The sequence below is a fragment of the Squalius cephalus genome, assembly GCF_949319135.1.
Source record: "Squalius cephalus genome assembly, chromosome: 22".
In the NCBI taxonomy this organism is placed as follows: domain Eukaryota; kingdom Metazoa; phylum Chordata; class Actinopteri; order Cypriniformes; family Leuciscidae; genus Squalius; species Squalius cephalus.
The window spans coordinates 884,571-899,192 of NC_137143.1; the positions used below are offsets into that span (position 1 = coordinate 884,571).

A 14,622-nucleotide genomic window follows, 5' to 3' on the forward strand; every position below is an offset into this window, starting at 1 on the left:
TTTCATTGTTAGTTCATGTTAAGTAATGAAAGCTTAATCTGACTGGTGCATCTTCTGAATACCGCCTTAATAAACTGTTAATTTCTGTTTAATAACAGTAATAATTTAGACCCAACTGTAAAGCTGAATTTTGCTCCTGAAACTCAGTGTTCTGCTCAGTGAATGAACACACGCTGTTGTTTTGTGCAGAAAGAAGCTGCGTATGGACTGGAGCACGGACTCTACCTCGCTGGTGGGAGAGGAGCTTCTGGTCGAAGTCTTAGATCACGTCCCGCTGACCACGCACAATTTTGTGAGTTCCCGTAGTCAGTGTGTGTGAATTGAGCTGATGTCGTCTTTACAGTGGCTCTAACATCTGACCGCCCCCCTTCACAGGTACGAAAGACATTTTTGAAGTTGGCCTTTTGTGACATATGTCAGAAGTTTCTTCTACATGGCTTCAGATGTCAGACGTGCGGCTATAAGTTTCATGAGCATTGCAGCACCAGAGTGCCCACCATGTGTGTGGACTGGAGCAACATCCGACAGCTGCTGTGAGTGTGCAAAACCACAGACACCAGCACACACACTTTACAGTCATGTACATCAGCGGTTGCATTACTTGCTTAGACTAGTTTCTAGTGGTTTCTGGGTCTAGAAAAGACCCTCAGGTCTTGGAAAAGTCACAGAAATACTTAAAAACCCAGTTTATACATGTTCTGTTATTTTGTAACCATGCTGGTTTTGTGTAATCAATTATTTTTTTTTATGTAAAAACGCATTACAAGGAACTTGCATTACATAATTAGATTACTTTTAGATGTAACAAGCAAAGTTACGCATTACAAATATCGTGCATTACGTAATCAGATTACTTTTCTATGTAACGAGTAAAGTAACACATTAAAAGTAACGTGCATTACGTAATCAGATTACTTTTCGATGTAACGAGTAAAGTAACACATTACAAGTAACTTGCATTACGTAATCAGATTACTTTTTGATGTAACGAGTAAAGTAACATAAGTATCGTGCATTACCTAATCAGATTACTTTTCGATGTAACGAGTAAAGTAACATAAGTATCGTGCATTACCTAATCAGATTACTTTTCGATGTAACGAGTAAAGTAACACATTACAAGTAACGTGCATTACGTAATCAGATTACTTTTTGATGTAACGAGTAAAGTAACACATTACAATTAACGTGCATTACGTAATCAGATTACTTTTTGATGTAACGAGTAAAGTAACACATTACAAGTATCGTGCATTACCTAATCAGATTACTTTTCGATGTAACGAGTAAAGTAACATTACAAGTATCGTGCATTACCTAATCAGATTACTTTTCGGTGTAACGAGTAAAGTAACACATTAAAAGTAACATGCATTACGTAATCAGGTTACTTTTTGATGTAACGAGTAAAGTAACACATTACAAGTATCGTGCATTACCTAATCAGATTACTTTTCGATGTAACGAGTAAAGTAACACATTACAAGTAACGTGCATTACCTAATCAGATTACTTTTCGATGTAACGAGTAAAGTAACACATTACAAGTATCGTGCATTACGTAATCAGATTACTTTTTGGTGTAACGAGTAAAGTAACACATTACAAGTAACATGCATTACGTAATCAGATTACTTTTCGATGTAACGAGTAAAGTAACACATTACAAGTAACATGCATTACGTAATCAGATTACTTTTCGATGTAACGTGTAAAGTAACACATTACAAGTATCGTGCATTACCTAATCAGATTACTTTTCGATGTAACGAGTAAAGTAACACATTACAAGTATCGTGCATTACGTAATCAGATTACTTTTTGGTGTAACGAGTAAAGTAACACATTACAAGTACCGTGTATTACCTAATCAGATTACTTTTCTATGTAACGTGTAAAGTAACACATTACAAGTAACCTGCATTACGTAATCAGATTACTTTTCGGTGTAACGATAAATTTCACCATGATTTAGGAGTAAAATGTTCTATAAATTAGGTGAAGTGGGGTTCAGTAGCATGTTGGCAGGCTGAACAGGCTTCATTCCTCTATTTAAATGAAGATAGACATGAAGGGAAGGCTCACAGAAAGAGTTTTGCATAGAGGCCCTCACACCGTGAGTGTTGTAGATGTCTATCAATGGTAATCATGTAAAGCATGGTACAAAGGTCCATTCTTCTGCAGCAGAATTCATCACAAAGATGAAAAAACAAACTTATAATGCTTTTTAAGGAAAACCTTCATTGGTCCATCTTTTAGAAATTAGCTATTAGTTATTTTTCCAGGCTGTTCCCGACTCCCGGAGAGAACGGCACTCCGTCACTCCCTCCCCTCTCGTCCCGTCGGATGCAAAACTCTAAATTCTCCTTCAGGTAAATGGAGTCTGTGTCTATATTTAGATCAGATGTAGTGAACTGACCCGACAAGTCCAGCGTTCCTGAGAATCAGAGCGTGTCACAACGCCCCCTACTTTTTGTTTTCGTTCCTGTTATTCGGGGAACTTGATCATACTTGTAGTTCCTTGTATTAGTGTTATTTTACTTTTGTCATAGATTTATTCATATTTTGAATTAGCTTTTATTTTTATACTTATATGTATCTTTAGGTTCATTTAGTTATGTGCTTTTGTCGTTTGGTTAGCTTTTTAGGTTTAATTTATTTTTATCTTTATTTCAGTTGTATTTTTATAATTTTTTCTTCCAAGTAACAATTTTAGTGCTTCAGCTTATAAGGCAATATTTCTAATTTTCATTTAGTTTAAGTTTTTCAACTAATATTTACAGTTTTTTAGTTTTTATTTCAGCTTTGTCAATTAACAGAAATGTTTTTATAGTTATAGTTAACGATAATACTAACACTGACATATATTAAAACATTTTTGCTTTAAAACATATCCGGTCAGCTTTACCAACTTTTTTAAAATCTGAACATTGTTCATGACTTTAAAATGTTTCACTGTAAATAATTGTAAATTATTGGTATATATTTACTCATTTAGTGCTGAAATGATTAGCTTTAGAAAGTTCAGTATTTCTGGAGATTTGAATATCACAGATAATAATTTTGTTTAATTTTGACTAACACGCAAGTAGCCATTAATTAACATTACCATAATTATTTAAATGCACACTGTTTTAGAAGTGTATCCACATTACGAAACACAAGACTAGTTGCTTCATCTTGTCTTGTGAAATTGCATCCATTTTTTCAACGTTGTTTACATGTTATCAAGCCATTTGGTAACTTTCACCTAAGATGTGCACTGATCTGGGAAACACTGTAAAACTGCATCCAAGGGAATACATGGACATTTTTTGCAAATACATTTTTTTCCAATCCAGATTTAATCTAATGCACTGGCCTTGTTTTGACTTTTGCTAGTGCTGAATTGTCTTCTTTAAGTCTGTCTTACATATGATTCAGCAATTTGAATTGTACTTTCACTGTTTTCTAAAAACATGATTTAATATTTAGTGACTCCTGTAATATACTGTATATATCACATGTTCCAACGAGAGGAAAGAAGCAGTGCCACTGACGCTGAAACCCTTCTCCAGTCCCTATCACAGATACTCCACGCCGAACGCTTTAAACTTCATCACTCCCACGCCATCCGCTGGCGTGTCTCTCACTCATAAAGTGTTGTCCACCTCTACGCCTAACGTTCACATGACGAGCACCACACAGCCCGTCAACGAGGCCGCTTATCAGGTGAAGCGCTTTTCCTCATCATCATCATCATCGCCTTTCAGGGCCAGATTTACTGAACGGGTCAGATGAGAGCAGGCTTGGCAATCGATATGTTTGGATAAATGGGTTAAAACATGCTTTCTTTGGGCGATAAATAATGCCACAAATACCAGTAAATTGTCGAGTAAATCACGTTTCATGATTCATTTAAATACATTTACAATGAACAATACTTCTACAGCGTTTATAATTCATTCTTCGTAGGGGTGTAACGATTCCCTCATGTCATGATTCGATACATATCACGACACTGAACTCACGACACCATATCATTGCGATACTCCAAGATAAAAGGTTAACAAAAAATGTACTGTAGATTAAAATGCTAAATTTGCTGTTACTTGTGTGTGTAAATGAATAGTCTTGGACTTGGTGCTGAAACCCAAAGCACAGGACAATAGAGACGCCAGAATAACAATATTCATGATTCTGAAGCTGAAAATACTGAATTATTGTAGATGAATATGCTTTCACTGTCACTGACTAGATATATTTATAATAATGTAGGACACTTTTACTGGGAACATCAGACATCTGGCATTATCAGGACACACACATATTCCCCCACTGCATTATTATACATTATATTCAACATTATATAGTAGTTTAATGTAGTTCTGACACTAAAACAAGAGGAACTCCTACAAATGCATAAGCAATAAGATCAGCCGCAGAAATAATGTTTTCATCGCTCATTTCTCTCTGCGTGTCTTTAAATCCCGACAGTAGTTTTTAACGTGTAAAGGGTGATCAAGCTGTTAGTAAATCTGGCCCCAAGCTCTTTATCAAACTATTATAGTGTCTTCTCTCAAACATTTCCATATGTTCAAATATAAATGTAAATGTAAAATATAAATAAAATGTTCTTTATTCACAGGAAGCCTTAGGGTGTGATGAATCAGGTAAGGGCTTTTCTCTTTCCTCAGAGAAGTTATCCGCTTCATTCCTGACGATCTTACTGCGTTTTGAATTATGGGTGGCACTTCCATTCAAAAAGACTGAAACAAATCATTTCAAATCATAAGGTTCCCTACAAATAAAGCCGATCCGTCAATGAAAAGAATGAAAGAGAACAACACATTCTGCACATTTGTGATCTATTCTCCCGATTTAATTTACGATATATCCAATTAATAATCCACTGCGATGCACGAAGAATCTCTCGTTTTTCTCCATCAAATCCTCACGTCTCTTTCCAGGTTTGTTTTCACAGGTAAATACAATTTATTATCTGTCAAAATGACGGAAATCTCTTTGAAATAGTATCACGCAATGCTGAAGTTAATGAACATTAACTTATGTTACATAATATATATTACTACAGTGATATTTAAGCCATCCGTTATTGCTGTGGAAAGATTCACGCTTTTGGGGTTATTCATGGTATGTTTAAAGTACCTTGTTGATGCTTTTACACTTTTAAATGTCCTTTTAATGTTCATTGGTTGAAGGGTGAGTAGAATAATGTCTTCTTATTGTACACAGTTATGAAGAAGCTATTATTGAGTTCATAGAGCGAGCCTTTCCCTGATTGTTTACAGCTTAGCGGAAGTTACACCCATGATTCAAGAATTAGGAATAAGGTGGATAGGTTCATTATGGCTGATGTCATTCTTTGTCGCATTGGTTCATAGGAAGCCCGACCGAGTGGCCCAAAACCCCGGTTCCGGCTCACTTGGAGAAAGCGCCTTCAAACAACACTCAGGAAAAAAGAATCGTAAGCAATCGAGTAATCAGAAGACAAATTAACACATTATCATCAGATTCATTTCTCGCTACTTGGAGAAAAAGTTCAATGTTGTTCTAAATAGAACTAGGGTTCTTAAATATAAGGAGAATAAGGTTCCATATAGAGCTGAAGGTGATTTCACTGGGTTGTTCGTTGGTCACCAGCGTCCGCGAGAGAAGAGAGATTCCAGCTATTACTGGGAGATCGAGGCCGACGAAGTGATTCTGCACTCCAGGATCGGATCGGGCTCCTTCGGCACCGTTTACAAAGGGAAGTGGCACGGTAAGAGTTCTCTTTCATCATTATTTTAGGGGTTTTATACATAATATATATAAACCCCTTATATATTACATCATTACACCAGTAGGTGGCGACAAGTGTCTGTTAAAAAATGAAACATTTGTTCAAGTGATTCGTTCAAAAACGCTGATTCATCCAGTAATGAATGATAGTTTTATATATATATATATATATTAGTTATATATAAATGTGTGAGGCTGAGTTAATGTTTGTTGATTTTAGATGAACAAAAATCCTGCTTGTTTTTTTAGGTTATCTTATTTTGATTTGTAATGTCTTTTCAGGTGATGTTGCTGTAAAGATTTTAAAGGTGACGAATCCCACACCAGAGCAGTTACAGGCCTTTCGCAATGAAGTGGCTGTTCTCAGGTAAACCAACCAGTCGGATGATCCCAGTATTCCCACAGACGAGTTTAAACACTGCAATGAGCTCGAGCTCGTTCTCTAGTCTTCATTCAGAGTCTGTTCAACACTGTCAGTTTGATCCCGCTGATGTTGTTCTGTGTTGTTGTTTCAGGAAGACCAGGCATGTCAATATTGTGTTGTTTATGGGATACATGACCAAGACGAAGCTGGCCATTGTGACGCAGTGGTGTGAGGGAAGCAGTCTCTACAAACATCTGCACGTGCAAGAGACCAACTTCCAGATGTTCCAGCTGATGGACATCGCCAGACAGACGGCGCAGGGCATGGAGTGAGTGTTCGCATCGCTGGCTACCTTTACATGCACAACTTCTGTTTCAATCGGACTGATTCTACGTGATTGCGCTATTTCTACATGATTGCGCTATTTCCACGTCATTGCGCTATTTCCACGTCATTACGCTATTTCCACGTCATTATGCTATTTCTACGTTATTACGCTATTTCCACGTCATTACGCTATTTCCACGTCATTACGCTATTTCTACGTCATTGCGCTATTTCTACGTCATTGCGCTATTTCTACGTCATTACGCTATTTCTATGTCATTGCGCTATTTCTTTGTCATTGCGCTATTTCTACGTCACTAAGCTATTTCTACGTCATTACGCTATTTCTACGTCATTGCGCTATTTCTACGTCATTACGTTATTTCTATGTCATTGCGCTATTTCTACGTCATTACGCTATTTCTACGTGACTGCGCTATTTCTACCTCATTACGCTATTTCTACCTCATTACACTATTTCCACGTCATTACGCTATTTCTACGTCATTACGATATTTCTACCTCATTACACTATTTCCACGTCATTACGCTATTTCCACGTCATTACGCTATTTCCACGTCATTACGCTATTTGTACGTCATTACGCTATTTGTACGTCATTGCGCTATTTCTACGTCATTACGCTATTTCTATGTCATTGCGCTATTTCTTTGTCATTGAGCTATTTCTACGTCATTAAGCTATTTCTACGTCATTACGCTATTTCTACGTCATTACGCTATTTCTACCTCATTACGCTATTTCTACCTCATTACGCTATTTCTACATCATTACGCTATTTCTACCTCATTACGCTATTTCTTTGTCATTGCGCTATTTCTTTGTCATTGCGCTATTTCTACGTCATTACGTTATTTCTACCTCATTACGCTATTTCTACCTCATTACGCTATTTCTTTGTCATTGCGCTATTTCTACGTCATTGCGCTATTTCTACGTCATTACGCTATTTCTACCTCATTACGCTATTTCTACCTCATTACGCTATTTCTACCTCATTACGCTATTTCTACCTCATTACGCTATTTCTACATCATTACGCTATTTCTACATCATTACGCTATTTCTTTGTCATTGTGCTATTTCTTTGTCATTGCGCTATTTCTTTGTCATTGAGCTATTTCTACGTCATTACGCTATTTCTACCTCATTACGCTATTTCTACCTCATTACGCTATTTCTACATCATTACGCTATTTCTACCTCATTACGCTATTTCTACCTCATTGCGCTATTTCTTTGTCATTGCGCTATTTCTACCTCATTACGCTATTTCTACCTCATTACGCTATTTCTTTGTCATTGCGCTATTTCTTTGTCATTGCGCTATTTCTACGTCATTAAGCTATTTCTATGTCATTACGGTATTTCTACGTCATTAAGCTATTTCTACCTCATTGAGCTATTTCTACCTCATTGCGCTATTTCTACATCATTATGCTATTTCTACGTGACTGCGCTATTTCTACGTAATTGCGCTATTTCCACGTCATTATGCTATTTCTACGTGACTGCGCTATTTCTACGTCATTACGCTATTTCTACCTCATTACGCTATTTCTTTGTCATTGCGCTATTTCTTTGTCATTGCGCTATTTCTACGTCATTACGCTATTTCTACCTCATTACGCTATTTCTTTGTCATTGCGCTATTTCTTTGTCATTGCGCTATTTCTACGTCATTACGTTATTTCTACCTCATTACGCTATTTCTACCTCATTACGCTATTTCTTTGTCATTGCGCTATTTCTTTGTCATTGCGCTATTTCTACGTCATTACGCTATTTCTACCTCATTACGCTATTTCTACCTCATTACGCTATTTCTACCTCATTACGCTATTTCTACCTCATTACGCTATTTCTACATCATTACGCTATTTCTACATCATTACGCTATTTCTTTGTCATTGTGCTATTTCTTTGTCATTGCGCTATTTCTTTGTCATTGAGCTATTTCTACGTCATTACGCTATTTCTACCTCATTACGCTATTTCTACCTCATTACGCTATTTCTACATCATTACGCTATTTCTACCTCATTACGCTATTTCTTTGTCATTGCGCTATTTCTTTGTCATTGCGCTATTTCTACCTCATTACGCTATTTCTACCTCATTACGCTATTTCTTTGTCATTGCGCTATTTCTACGTCATTAAGCTATTTCTACGTCATTAAGCTATTTCTATGTCATTACGGTATTTCTACGTCATTAAGCTATTTCTACCTCATTGAGCTATTTCTACCTCATTGCGCTATTTCTACATCATTATGCTATTTCTACGTGACTGCGCTATTTCTACGTAATTGCGCTATTTCCACGTCATTATGCTATTTCTACGTGACTGCGCTATTTCTACGTCATTACGCTATTTCTACCTCATTACGCTATTTCTTTGTCATTGCGCTATTTCTACGTCATTACGCTATTTCTACCTCATTACGCTATTTCTACCTCATTACGCTATTTCTTTGTCATTGCGCTATTTCTTTGTCATTGCGCTATTTCTATGTCATTACGCTATTTCTATGTCATTACGGTATTTCTACGTCATTAAGCTATTTCTACCTCATTGAGCTATTTCTACCTCATTGCGCTATTTCTACATCATTATGCTATTTCTACGTGACTGCGCTATTTCTACGTCATTACGCTATTTCCACGTCATTACGCTATTTCCACATCATTGCACATGCGCAGTCCTTTCAGTTTCGGTTTCCAATCCTATCAAGTGTTTACATGTTCTCTTAATCGGATTAGAAAAGGAATAAACACCCCTTTCAATCCGATCGAAATCTCATTGGGTTCGAGCTCAGTCGGATTGATTAAGGTGTTTACACGAAGGCTTTTCAGTCTCATTGAGCCGACAATCCCATTACTAACGGATTATTTGGTTGCGTGTAAACGTAGCCAGTGTTTTCCCTGACTTTAGCAGTGTCTAAGCTGAAGGTTTTCAGAATCACATCTCACAGGCGTGTGTGTGTTGGCTAAGCCAGCGCTTCTGAACCGCAGGGTTGCAACCCTAAATTATGTTATTTGCTAAATGCAAATTATAACATGCAACTAACCAAATAATCCTGTATGGTTCAGATAGGAAAATTAACAGGCTTATCAAACTTCAGAATGCTTCCTCACATCAGTGTTCTTGCTGTTGATGCCAAAGGCTTTGCATCTGAACAAATTCAACAGTATTGTGGCATAAATTCTTCAGCTGCTCACTAGAAGCTAGTGAACTTAGACAGATACATCATCCTCAATGACCAAGAACAAAACTACACGGAGTAAAAGCAAATGCAACACAAATTATTGGCTGAGAACATGAAACAACTGAAATTCAAGAAATAATTGGAAGTTGAATATGTTCATATTTCAATTCATGCCATGTGATTGTTAATAATTTAGTTACCGTTGATGGTAATTAGAGCTGGATGAGTAATCGTCTATTAAAGCTTTGATAAATCGGATCACAGTGAACAATCAGATCTGAGTTCTGATCCAGAGAGAGCCGTTGTCATGTAAAGATGTGAAACCGCTTCACAAACAGTCTTTAACACACAGTATCATTAATTCTGTCTTACAATCATTCAGATTATCACAGAAGTACTGAGAGACAAGTTTATAGTTCAGATATAAACACTGATGTCTACGGTAGAGATCACCTTTTGAATGAAACTTGACGCTTCAAATAAAGATTGTATCAATTACATCGTTACACCAGTAGGTGGCGACAAGTGACTGATAATAATGAGTGAGTCATTGAATCATTCACTCGAGATTCGTTCAAAAACACTGATTCATCCAGTCATAAAACATGAAGTATTCATGAGTCAAACCGATTTAAAATAAATAAAATGAATATATATATATTTTTAAATAGACTGCAGGAATAGCATTTAGTCAGAACGTCTAGTAAATTTTTGTTGATGTTTATTCAGAATCGTGGGAGAATCATTTTGTTCATTTTTAATAAAAAAAAAGTTATTCTCAATTTCTCCAGAATCGTGCCGCTCTAATGGTAATATTAATAACTTTTGTAGGATGAGCATTTTTGTAATAAAATGAAAACCCAGCTAAAATCTGAAAATATGCTCTACTGTTCAAACGTTTGGGGCCAGTAAGATGTTTATTTTAAAGAAATTAATAATATTCAGCAAGCATGCATTAAATTGATTTTAAAAAAAAGTGACAGTAAAGACAATTATAAAGTTATAAAATATTATATTTTAAATAAATGCTGTTCTTTTGAACTTTCTATTCATCAAAGAATCCTGAAAAATAAAATGTATCAGTTTCCACAAAAATATGACTGTTTTGAACATTAATAATAATCATAAATGTTTCTTGATCAAGTCGAGGGAGAATAAGACATGTGTTCTGGAAAACAATCTCACTCAAACCAGTCTAATGTAGGGAAAGTGATCGAGTGAATCGAGATAACCCAAGATACTTATTTACATAAATGTACAACTTATATACAAATCGTGACCAAGAAAAAGGTTCACAAAAGAATGAGGAAAAGAGAAAAGAACTAGACCGTACCAAATCAAAGGAATAAACAAAACAAACTATACAAAAACAATTTCTAATCGAACTAAATTAACATTCACCAAAAACCCAAAATTAAAACAAAAGAAAAGATCTTCAGCGTCAAAGACGCCCTAAATAAACTACTCGTGCTACAAACCGAAAAATACAAAGAATAGCTTTGTGCTCTCGTTGCTGTACTGTACTGTACTGTACTGTACTGTGTCCAAACGTTTGAACGGTAGTGTATATGATTATTGTTGCGTTTGATCCCTTCAGGCTGTCATTGGTTTAAAAGAAGCTTCTCTCGAGTGTTTTTAGATGTGTTTTATCGTAACACAATGAAGACTCGCAGCTCAGCGTTGACAACATAGTATATTTTCAGAAACAGATTCACATTTGAGTGCATGATGCCATCAGCTATTTATAGAAGTGCAACCAGGTTTAAAAATAGCAGAACACAGGCTGGTGTTTACATGTAAACTCTGAGGTGGTTTTGTCAGTTAACTCCTGTAATGATAATGCTGATAATGCATAACATATACAGAATATATAGAGTTAAAATGATCTCTAATAACTCTTCATATCTCCTCTCTTCTAGTTACCTACATGCAAAGAACATCATCCATCGAGACATGAAGTCGAACAGTATCTTTTACCAACTTGTTCATTTTACATCCTTTTTTATTTCTGTAACATTGGTCACGATGCGAAAAGCAGCCTGTTTTTAAAGGAGTAGTTCACATTAAAATGAAAATTAGCCCATGATTTACTCTCCCTGAAGCCATCTTATGACATGTATATGACATTCTTCTTTCAGACGAACACAATCAGAGTTATATTAAAATATGTCCTGGCTCTTCCAAGCTTTATAATGGCAGTGAATGAATGTTTCTGTTTTGAAGTCTATAAAACTTTTATGATGGATAGATGCACTTTTATGATGATAGATGCACTTTTATGATGGATAGATGCACTTTTATGATGATAGATGCACTTTTATGATGGATAGATGCACTTTTATGATGGACGGATGCACTTTTATCATGGATAGATGCACTTTTATGATGATAGATGAACTTTTATGATGAATGGATGCACTTTTATGATGATAGATGCACTTTTATGATGATAGATGCACTTTTATCATAATAGATGCACTTTTATGATGATAGATGCACTTTTATGATGGATAGATGCACTTTTATGATGGATAGATGCACTTTTATGATGATAGATGCACTTTTATGATGATAGATGCACTTTTATGATGGATAGATGCACTTTTATGATGGATAGATGCACTTTTATGATGATAGATGCACTTTTATGATGGATAGATGCACTTTTATGATGGACGGATGCACTTTTATGATGATAGATGAACTTTTATGATGAATGGATGCACTTTTATGATGATAGATGCACTTTTATGATGGACAGATGCACTTTTATGATGATAGATGCACTTTTATGATGGATAGATGCACTTTTATGATGATAGATGCACTTTTATGATGATAGATGCACTTTTATGATGATAGATGCACTTTTATGATGGATAGATGCACTTTTATGATGATAGATGCACTTTTATGATGATAGATGCACTTTTATGATGGATAGATGCACTTTTATGATGATAGATGCACTTTTATGATGGATAGATGCACTTTTATGATGGACGGATGCACTTTTATGATGATAGATGAACTTTTATGATGAATGGATGCACTTTTATGATGATAGATGCACTTTTATGATGGACAGATGCACTTTTATGATGATAGATGCACTTTTATGATGGATGGATGCACTTTTATGATGATAGATGCACTTTTATGATGATAGATGCACTTTTATGATGATAGATGCACTTTTATGATGGATAGATACACTTTTATGATGATAGATGCACTTTTATGATGGATAGATGCACTTTTATGATGGACGGATGCACTTATGATGATAGATGAACTTTTATGATGAATGGATGCACTTTTATGATGATAGATGCACTTTTATGATGGATAGATGCACTTTTATGATGATAGATGCACTTTTATGATGGATGGATGCACTTTTATGATGGATAGATGCACTTTTATGATGATAGATGCACTTTTATGATGATAGATGCACTTTTATGATGATAGATGCACTTTTATCATGGATAGATGCACTTTTATCATGGATAGATGCACCTTTTTGATGGATAGATGCACTTTTATGATGATAGATGCACTTTTATCATGGATAGATGCACTTTTATCATGGATAGATGCACTTTTATCATGGATAGATGCACTTTTATCATGGATAGATGCACTTTTATCATGGATAGATGCACTTTAATGATGATAGATGCACTTTTATGATGGATAGATGCACTTTTATCATGGATAGATGCACTTTTATGATGATAGATGCACTTTTATGATGGATAGATGCACTTTTAGGATGGATAGATGCACTTTTATCATGGATAGATGCACTTTTATCATGGATAGATGCACTTTTATGATGGATAGATGCACTTTTATGATGATAGATGCACTTTTATCATGGATAGATGCACTTTTATCATGGATAGATGCACTTTTATCATGGATAGATGCACTTTTAGGATGGATAGATGCACTTTTATCATGATAGATGCACTTTTATGATGGATAGATGCACTTTTATGATGGATAGATGCACTTTTATGATGATAGATGCACTTTTATCATGGATAGATGCACTTTTATCATGGATAGATGCACTTTTATGATGGATAGATGCACTTTTATGATGGATAGATGCACTTTTATCATGGATAGATGCACTTTTATGATGATAGATGCACTTTTATGATGGATAGATGCACTTTTATGATGATAGATGCACTTTTATCATGGATAGATGCACTTTTATCATGGATAGATGCACTTTTATCATGGATAGATGCACTTTTATGATGGACAGATGCACTTTTATGATGGATAGATGCACTTTTATCATGGATAGATGCACTTTTATGATGGATAGATGCACTTTTATGGGCTTCAATCTGTTGGTTGCAATCCACTGCCATTATAAAGCTTGGAAGAGCAGGACATTTTTTTTTATATAACTCCGATTGTGTTCGTCTGAAGAAGAAAGTCATATTCACCTAGGATGGCTTGAGGGAGAGTAAATCATGGGCTAATTTAAATATTTGGGTGACTTATCCCTTTAAGGATGTTGCAGGTGGTTTCTGTGTAGATATGAATATGGTGATGAATTCCCTGAACTGGACGCTCAGATGTGTTCCTGCACGAAGGCTTGACGGTGAAGATCGGGGACTTCGGTCTGGCCACAGTGAAGGCGCGCTGGAGCGGCTCTCACCGCGTCGAGCAGCCGTCGGGATCGGTCCTCTGGATGGTGTGGAGCTCATATCAGAGATAATAATACACACGCCATATGATAATCTGTGTGTGACAGAAGCAGTGGCTACGCTTACATGCACAACTTTTGTTTCAATCGGACTGAATTCATTACGATTGATGAATCTGGAGTGTTGTGTTGACATGAACGCTAAACGTGATCGGGTTGATGCGTGCGTTATATGTCACAAGCT

The 14,622-nt window shown here is 35.9% G+C and overlaps 1 protein-coding gene across 6 annotated transcripts in view; it reads left to right on the plus strand.

The window, feature by feature from the left end:
• raf1b (Raf-1 proto-oncogene, serine/threonine kinase b) overlaps nt 1–14,622 on the plus strand; it is a 35,869-nt gene that overhangs the window by 11,749 nt on the left and 9,498 nt on the right. For 2 of the 6 annotated variants that reach the window (XM_079857234.1, XM_079857232.1), the window contains exons 4-14: nt 190–292; nt 376–533; nt 2,274–2,372; nt 3,558–3,711; nt 4,628–4,652; nt 5,385–5,467; nt 5,644–5,761; nt 6,064–6,148; nt 6,297–6,473; nt 11,623–11,669; nt 14,308–14,426. In XM_079857234.1, coding sequence (XP_079713360.1) covers nt 190–292; nt 376–533; nt 2,274–2,372; nt 3,558–3,711; nt 4,628–4,652; nt 5,385–5,467; nt 5,644–5,761; nt 6,064–6,148; nt 6,297–6,473; nt 11,623–11,669; nt 14,308–14,426 — 1,168 coding nt within the window. The remainder of the gene's footprint in view (nt 1–189; nt 293–375; nt 534–2,273; nt 2,373–3,557; nt 3,712–4,627; nt 4,653–5,384; nt 5,468–5,643; nt 5,762–6,063; nt 6,149–6,296; nt 6,474–11,622; nt 11,670–14,307; nt 14,427–14,622) is intronic. The other 4 variants (XM_079857235.1, XM_079857233.1, XM_079857237.1 and 1 more) reach the window with 2 other exon arrangements.